The 9,375-nt window shown below is 40.4% G+C and overlaps 1 protein-coding gene across 1 annotated transcript in view; it reads left to right on the top strand.

Moving 5' to 3' along the window:
• TSNARE1 (t-SNARE domain containing 1) overlaps positions 1-9,375 on the top strand; it is a 198,468-nt gene that overhangs the window by 180,519 nt on the left and 8,574 nt on the right. Inside the window, exon 11 of the mRNA XM_044684522.1 lies at positions 2,562-2,634. Coding sequence (XP_044540457.1) covers positions 2,562-2,634 — 73 coding nt within the window. The remainder of the gene's footprint in view (positions 1-2,561; positions 2,635-9,375) is intronic.

Below are 9,375 nucleotides of genomic sequence, written 5' to 3'. Positions count from 1 at the left end.
TATATATATATATATATATATAAACTCAGACATTTGCACACAGTCATGTGCCCACAGACACGGGCATATGCACACTGACATTTCCAGTGCAAGCTGACGTCCCAGAATTTCAGAGTTGGAAAGGACTTCAAAGTCTATCTAGTCCAACCTATAGGGATAAAAATTGAGCCTGTGATTTTACTGATCTAGGAAATTCCTGTATTAGGAAACCTTCTCTAGCAATGCACACTGGCACTGACTTTACAAGTCTTCAAGAGTTGCCAGAGCTCTAAGAATATAAGTCACTTGCCCTGGCACAGAACTAAATATATCAGAGAAAGAACTTGAACTCAGGTCTTCCAGGCTCTGAAGTCAGCTTTCTAGCCAAACCTTGAAGCACTACATAAAAGCTATGATAATTATTTTCATCATTATCATCATCTTCTTCAGTAGTAGTAGTAGTAATGGTGGTAGTAGTAGTAATGGTAGTGATAGTAATAATGGTGGTAGTAGTAGTAATGGTGGTAGTAGTAGTAATGGTGGTGATAGTAGTAATGGTGGTAGTAGTAGTAATGGTGGTGATGATGATGGTAAGTAGTAGTAGTGGTAGCAGAAGTAGTAGAAATAGTAGTGGTGGTGGTAAGTGGTAGTAGAAGTAGTCGAAGCATACTACACTTCATCTCAACCAGGTCTTTCCAATCAATCCTTAAACAAAATTAGCCCCTGCTCCCTTGAGGACAAAGGTTTTCTAATATTTGTTTAAAGACTTTCAGTCAGGGAGAGCCCACCACCTTTCTAAACTCTTCTTTGGGATAACTACTTAATAGAAGTTTTCCTTATAGCAAGCCTAAATCCGTCACTGAATCTTTTACCCTTTGTTCCTATGTCTGTCATTCTGGGACTAAGCAGAACAAGTCTAATCCCTCTTCCAAACAATGGCCCTTCAAACATGTGAAGACACCCACTATATTCTAGTGCCATCTTGTTTCATCTAAGCTAGCCATTCTGAGGTCCTTCAAGTAATCCTTATCCACTCCTGTCACCCTTCTGGTAACCCTATTATAGATATGATCCAGCTTGTCATTGATTTTCCTAGAATAATTACTTAGTTCTGAATAGTTACCCAGATAAGTTCTACTATGACTTCATTTACTCTGGATATTTCCTCTTTTAATGCAGGACAGCTTTGGTTTGGGGGCTGCTGTGTCACACGTTACTGAACTTAGATTTAATCTAGAGAACCAAGATTCTCTCTGACTGTTATCAAGCAATATTTCTCTCATTTTATTCTTGTGAAGTTGATTAAAAAACATCTTTACATTTATTCAGATTAAATTGCTTATTAAGTTTGGGCTATCATTTGGTTCAATTCAATAAAAATGTGTTAAGAACCCGTGACATCCAATATATCATGCAAAGTTTTAGAACTTAAAAGACAAAAACAAAAGTTTCTCAAAAAGCTTTTCTTCTATTGGGGAAAATACAGCCTGTACAATAAGTAAATCTGATGTGATGGGAGAGTAGATTCCATTACTGAGTGGGTTCAGGGACAGCAGAGATGGTGGCTCCTGAGCCAAGTCTGAAAAGAAGAACAGAGTACAGGGAGATGGAGTGAAAAATCTTCTCTCACCATGATGGGTTGAGATGGAACATCATTTCCCGCTCGGTAGTACATTTCAGCTGTCACGTAGATTTGGGCAAAGATGATGCAATAAGTCTGGAAGGGGAGGTTGGAGTCCAGATGATGGAGGGCCTTCAAGTACAAGCTGAGGAGTATGTAAGCATGAAACAGATATTTCACATCATTCCCTGTTGTGAATGATGCTTGCTCCAGTTCTGTTCCTTGGATCAGACAAGCCAGCCTTGTCTTCATGTGTGTACACTTATGTCTGTGTATGCCCACATACATGCCTGTGTGGACATGAATGTGTATGACTTGCTTTAAAAGAGGCACATGTTCTAGAACAACGTTCTCCTCTACTCTGACTTGTCAGACCTCATCTGGAGTGTTGTGTTCTCTTTTGATCATCCTTAGGCAGGCTTACTCATTTTAAACAATGACTTGTGCTAATCTTTTTTTTTTAAAGGAGGGCACTGCTAAGTGGCTCAGTAGATAGAGAAGTTCTGGGTTCAAATCTGGCCTCAGACTTCATAGCTGTGTAGCCCTGGGTAAATCACTTAACTCCAGTTGCCCAGCCCTTCCCACTCTTATGCTTTGGCACCAATACTTATATGTATCCTGAAACAGAAGGCAAAGATTTTTAAAAAAACAAAAACAAAACCAATGACTTGTCCTGTTTCTTCCTATGCCTAAGTCTTCTTTCTTCTTTTGATTGTTGAATGTTCTGCTGTCCAGACTTCAGTCTGCTCTCTCTCTCTTTCTCTTCTCTTTCCCCCAGTAGAGAACTATTTTAGCGCTGGGCTTGGGTCTGTTCCTCTTCGGTTATGAGTGCAAATATCTTAGTCTTTTATATGTGTCTCCACCCAAGGAAAGTGCAGTTCAGCTTCCTTCTTCTGGCGTGGCATCTTTCTCCTCTCCCCTACAAACTAAGTCCCTAATTCCATGGCCTTCTCTTTTGCAGAGTGATATGCTGGATGTGAACCAGATCATCAAAGATTTGACTTCCCTGGTCCCTGAGCACGGCGATGTGCTTGGTACGTATGCTATGGATATGTTCGACTTTCTAACTACCAAATCTCTTCTGCCTTACTGCCCCATCTGGAGCAGGGGCTGGACGAATGCCTTTTTTTAAAAACCTTTACTGGGGGCAGCTGGGTAGCTCAGTGGATTGAGAGCCAGGCCTAGAGACGGGAGGTCCTAGGTTCAAATCTGGCCTCAGACACTTCTAATATTTGTGTGACCCTGGGCAAGTCACTTGACCCCCACTGCCTACCCTTACCACTCTTCTGCCTTGGAGCCAATACACAGCATTGACTCCAAGACGGAAGGTAAGGGTTTAAAAAAAAAAAAAAAAAAAAAAACCTTTACCTTCTATCTTAGAATCAATACTAAGTATCAGTTCCAAGGCAGAAAAGCAGTAAGAGCTAGATAATTGGAGTTAAGTAACTTTTCGAAGGTCATACTGCCAGAAATGTCTAAGACCAAATTGGAACCCAGGTCCTCTCATCTCTAGGCTGGGCTCTCTATCCACGGAGCCACCTAGCTGCCCCTGACAAATGTCTTTTGAATCAGAGACTTATGAGGGGGGAAAGTATGAATAAATAACATAAACATATAAAAAACCCAAATATTAGCCTCTAAGGCTATGCAAATGTAAGACTACAAGATTTGATGTCTGATCGCTAGCTGGTTCTCCTCCCCAAGCTCCAAAGTGATTGGAAAAGATAGAACTACATTAATAACAGCAATTTAGGACCTATCAGAACTTGTATAGCCTTTGAGAGCCCTGGGTCACATCTACACATGAAGAAGACATTTGAAGGGAGCTTTTGGGCAGCTATTAAGGATAACCATAAAAAAATAAGATGAGGTAAAGCATTTATTAATCACTTAATATGTGCAGGCCAACTCATGTCCCTTCTAGAGGTAAAATTCTATGAGTAGATGACTAATAAAATGGGATCCCTGTTCGCGTTGAATTTCCCAGGTAGCAGAACCAGATAAAACTACTAAGCACTAAGAATGTAAATATAAGCAAGAAGAAAGACAAAACCTGCCTTCTTGGAGCTTCAAATGGAGATAGACAACACATAAAAGGGCAAGGAAGTGGGGAGAATCAGGAGCAGAGCATGGTTAAGAAGTAGGCTTGGCTAGCCTGAGCACTTCCTCCAATTTCCAGGAAGGAACTCACTAACTGGAGTGGGGTACAGGGCTGGAGGGATCTCCTGTTTGGAAAAGTAACAGGGCAGAGGCAGGAAAAAAAATCTCATTTCTGTAGTACTTGAAGGCTTTACAGAGATTTCTCCTTATAATAATCCTGTGAAGGAGAATGTACAAATATTGCTATTCCCATTTTGCAGATAAGTAAATTGATGTCTAGCAAGGTAAAATAACTCAATCTGAGTCACACAGCTAGTAATTATCAAAATTGGGATTTAAACATAGAATTCCTGGATGCAAGTCCAGAATTTTTTTCTGCTACACCTGGCAGGACAGAGATTGTGCCAGATGTAGTTTGAGTTTCTCTCTCTCTCTCTCTCTCTCTCTCTCTCTCTCTCTCTCTCTCTCTCTCTCTCTCTCTCTCTCTCTTTCTCTCTTTCATATTCTCTCTCTCTTTCTCTCTGTCTCTTTCCCCATCCCTCTTGTCTTTTATATCTTACAAAAACCAGAAAGGCAAAAGCTGGGTTTTTTTCCCTTGTCCTCAGCAACATTCATGATGAGCCAAACCATAGATCAGAGGTCACATAAACCTTGCCTTCTTGGCCTTCTCTTTCTCTTTGCCTCTAATAAGCAGAGGTTGGACAAATGTCTTTTAAATCAGAGACTTCTGAGGGGGGAAATTATGAAGAAATAAAATAAGCATATGAAAAAACCAAATCTTAGCCTCCAAAGCTGTGCAAATGTAAGACTATGGGATGTGAAACAAGGCCCAGCCTGGATAATGGGAAACCTAGGTTCAAGCCCTATTCTTCTGCTGATTCTGTGACTTTGGCTTTGTCACTTCCCCTTTTTGAGAATCAGGTTCTTCCTGAATAAAATAAGAGGATTGGCCTAGATGACCTTCTAGGTCTTTTCCTAGCTCTGTTGTTCCATGTTTCATGTTCCAAGGTCTCTCTTGGCCTGACATTTCGTGTTGTACTCTAACAGCCACAGGCTAAAAATGTTTCGAAAATGGAATAGGTTGTTGTGAAGATGCCCGGAGGAAAATGGTTGATTCAGCCAAACCCATTTGATTGTTTATCTTTCTCTCCCTCTAGAGAACACTGAATTAGGGAAAGAGAAACTTCCCATAAAAGGAAACTCAGGCTGTGTCAGCACAGTGATCATTCTATGATTAACCTGGGTTCATAATGGCTATAGATTGGGAAGAACCTGAAAGGCCGTCTAGTCCAAGCCCCTTATTTGACATATGGAATTACAGAGGCCAGGAGAGATTAAATAACTTGACCAAGGTCACCCAGGTGTAACAGAAGCCAAGGTGGAATTGGAAACGAGGTCCCCAGAATCTAAATCCTTTGCTCTTTCCTCCCCATCCTTCCACCTCCAGTAAGTACTTGAGCCTGAGGGCCCCCAGCCTCCGTGACTTACTGAGTCTAGGGATACAGTCTTCATTCATTTCATCAAACGTTCCCACAGTTGCATAAGAGGTGACATCGTCAAATAGAAATAGTGATGGTTTTGAAGTGAGGCAACATTGATTCAAATCCCTCCTGCTAATACCTGTTTGATCTTAGACAAATCACTTAGCCTATATGAGACTCAGTTTCCCAATCTGTAAAGCCAGATGATCTCTAAGCTCCCTTCTGGTCCTTTGTTCCCCACATCTTCTCATCACCTTCCCAGACTTGTCTGCCTTATCTGAACAGCTCACCATCTGCCCCTCCATATTTGTTTATATACAAGTGGCCTCTCTTCTAAAGGGTTTCTGATAACTCACAGAATAATTGGCCCCCTGGGCTAGGGGAATGCATGTATTATTGTTGTCCTTATTTGGGGGCTAGGGAAACAGGGGATCAGAAGCAAAATAGCTTATCTAGGCTCCTGCACATAGTATGATGCAAAGCTGGGAAAAACTGAAAATTTTTTAGAACTTCAAATCTGGCCTCACATACTTCCTAGCTATGTGACCCTGGGCATGTCCCTTACCTCCAAATGCCTGGCCTTCAGTGCATTATACATCCTCTTACCAGTGTTGTGGATTTATTAAGCAGAGCCTGAGTTAACAACAACAGCAAGCATTTATCAGGTGCCTGTTGTGTGCCAGGCACTGTGCTCAGAGCTGGAGACACAAAGAAATGTAAAAGATAACTCCTGCCCTCAAGTAGCTAACAGTCTAATGAGGGAGGCAATGCACTATCAAGTCCAATAAGATAAGTAAATGGAAGATAGCCTCACCTCACAATTTGAAATCAAAGGAACTCATATTTATGTAGTATTTTTTAAATCATTACTGAAGACTTTAGCTTTGTTCTCTGTTTTGAGGCTCATAATACCCTTCTGGGCTCAGCAAATCTGATTATTATCTCTGTTGTACAGAATAGGAAACTGAGGCCTAGGGGAAGTTAACTACTCAAGGTCATAGAATTACTTGGTGACAGAGATGGGTCTGACATCTCAGTCTCCTGCCTTGCAGACCAGAGCATCTACTATTCCATACAGCCTCAATATTATTTCCAACAGTTCCAAATTATGAATGAATAATAATAGTAACAATAGCAACAGGAAGAATAATTATCATTTTCATTTCTGTAGTGCTGTATTGTTTATAAAACATTCCCCTCTACTATGACCCTAGGAGGTAAATAGAATAAGAATTATCATCCCATTTTACTAAGGGTCTCCAGAGAGTGGAATTAACTTGTTCATGATCCCATAGTGAGTTTGTAGCAGAACCAAGATTAGAATCCAGGTTCTCTGAGTCCCACACTTGGGTTCTCCCCATCAGTATATATAATGAATAGTTCATGGCAGTGTCCAAGAATGGGTCTCCTTTATTTGGGCTAAAGAGGTCATTCCAGGCCTTTCTAAGGTCTAAATCACTGACCTGTTGTGCAGAAGGAAGAAAGAAAATAAGCCTTCATTAAATATCTATTATTTGCCAGGCAATGTTCTAAATGTTTAATAAATATCTCATTTGATCCTTGCTGTTACCCTGAGAGGTTAATGCAATTAATGCATTTTACAGATGAGCAAACTAAGGAAAATATGGGTGAAGTGATTTTCCCAGTCATACATCTAGTGAAAATCTAGGGCTGGATTTGAACTCAGGTCTGGTCCTCCTGCTTCCAGGCCAGCCCCCTTAAATGCCACCTAATTATGAGTTTATGGGTCTCTGAATTCTTGCAGCCCTCGTCATCCAAGCTGGAGGTTATAAAGGACTGTTTCATGATCAGATGAGAACCATGAGACATGGTTCCTAGAGATTTCATCCTGTTTACCTTCCCCTAGTCACATGAGCCCAGCCCATGCTGTCAGGATACTCTTTTTTTAATCCTTACCTTCTTCCTCAGAATTGATACTCAGAATTGATTCCAAAGCTTTTAAAAGAGCAATAAGGGCTAGGCAACTGGGGTTAAGTGATTTGCCCAAGGTCACACAGCTAGGAAGTGTCTGAGGCCAGATTTGATTTCAGGACCTCATTTCTCCAGACCTGGCTTTCTATCCATCAAACTATCTAGCTGCTGTCATTATACACTTATAATCACAATGAGCAAAATAACACTCAACAAATATTTAATGTTTATAATAATTCATAATAATAATGGTAGCTTTGGTCAAGAGTCATATCTTCTTTCATCTTTACTTTCCTCAGCTATAAAATGAGGGAATTGGACAAGGTAATCGGGAAATTCATTATGAGCCCTAAACCTTTGATTCTCTTCTATGAAAGATTAATTTCATTCTCTCTACCATTCCAAATCACATCTGAGTCTTAGTATTTAGAGATCACCTAGCCTCTCTCCCCTAATTTTATTTCCCTTTTGACATGTGTATGTATTGATATATACAAGATACATATGACAGAACCAAGGAAAAATTCCTTCAGAAGGTGGTCCTTGAGTTGAATGCTGAAAGTAAAAAGGGATTCCTAGGGGCAGAGGAAAGGAGGGAGTACACTACACGCAAGGAAAACAGCCAGTACAAAGAAAGAAGAAGGAGATAGAATGACATGTACAAAAAAGAGCAAGTAGTCCAGGATGTTAAACCATAAAAAATATGGAGGAATGCAAGTTGTGAGAAGAGGTAGAGAGAGATAGGAAGGGGCCTGGTTGTGAAAGACTTTAAAATGCCAAATGGAATGTGTGTTTTAAAACGACTCTGAACCCTGGAAGACTACATCTCCCAGGACTCTAACATAACTTCCTCAGACACATCCTACTTCCTTTGTGGGAGGTGTCTGAGAAAGTATAAAAAGAAGAAAGAGTGGGGTTTTGGCACCTTTTTTGGAGAAGGGAGGAGAGCACCTTTTTTCCCTGGAGAACCTTTTTCCCCAGAGAGAGCCTTTTCCCCTGGAGATCTAACTCCTAGCTTTCCCAAACCTTTATTTTACTAAACCTAAAATAAATCCACCTTAATATCCCTATAGTTTAGCCCGATTTTGTTCTGCTCAGAAGGGCTCAGGCAAATTTCCACACCAAGGCTGGGATCTACCCCGGATACCTTCCTTCCCTTTCTTTTCCCTTCCTTTCTCCCATCATCCTTCCTCCCTTTTTCACCAACAACATTCTGGCAACCATGAAGGGCCTCTGAACCTGCCTGTCTGCCTACCTGCCAGCCTGCTTGCTGCCTTACTGCCTACTGGTAAGAAAATTAAAATAGAGAGTCCTGGGAGGTGTAGTCTTCCAGGATTCAGAGCCATTTTAAAATGCACATTCCCCCCTCTGATCCTTTGGGAGACTAGTCTCCCCAATGGATCATAACAAACATAAATAAATTTATAAATACAATAAAATAAAGAGTATACACATCAATACAAGGGGAAAATGGCAACACTTAATACAACAAAAGAAAATCAAATACTTGGCTCTTTTTTACTAAAAAATCAGGAGGCAGTCCCCTTTTTCACAACAACAACTATATATATATATATATATACATACATATATACATACATACATATACATATAAAACAAATGCACTTAAACAAAAAATGAATTTAACAAAACAAATGAATTTTAACAAGACAAATGAATTTTTAACCCCCAAAGTTCAAACTTTTGCACATCCGGTTGTTCTCAGGATCTCCTGGAGTAGCGTGAGGTCTCCACGGGCATCTCCATCTAGATTCCGGGAGGCAGCAAATCTCTTACACCAAAATAGCCTAGACTTTTCATATGAAATAAAAACACAGGAGGATTTTATATTTGAACCTGGGAGTAATAAAGAGCCAGTGGGGTTTGAGATGATATTTGTGGGAGGGAGGTTGTATAACAGGATCAGATCTTTGAGCTTTAAGGAAATCACTTTACTGTTTGTTTAGAGGATGGATTGGAGTGGGAAGAGATTTGAGGCAAGGAACCCAAATTGAAGGCTTTTGCTATAGTCCAGATAAAAGGTAATAAGGGTCTGAAGTAGGGTAGGGTCCATATAAGGAGAGAGAAGGGGAGAAAGATGTCATGAATATCTAAAAGCAAAAACTGGCACATGGTTAGATATGTTGGATGTATGAACTTGAGGAATCAAGGATGATGATACTGAGGTTGTAAACCTGGGTGATGAGAAGGATGTTTAAGCCTTCTTCAGCAACAGAGAAGTTTAAAAGAGGAGTTGGTTTA

The sequence above is a fragment of the Gracilinanus agilis genome, chromosome 1 (genome assembly GCF_016433145.1).
Source record: "Gracilinanus agilis isolate LMUSP501 chromosome 1, AgileGrace, whole genome shotgun sequence".
NCBI classification, from domain to species: Eukaryota; Metazoa; Chordata; class Mammalia; order Didelphimorphia; family Didelphidae; genus Gracilinanus; species Gracilinanus agilis.
The sequence above is the reverse complement of the archived record's forward strand: the minus strand, read 5'-3'. Positions and strand labels throughout refer to the sequence as shown.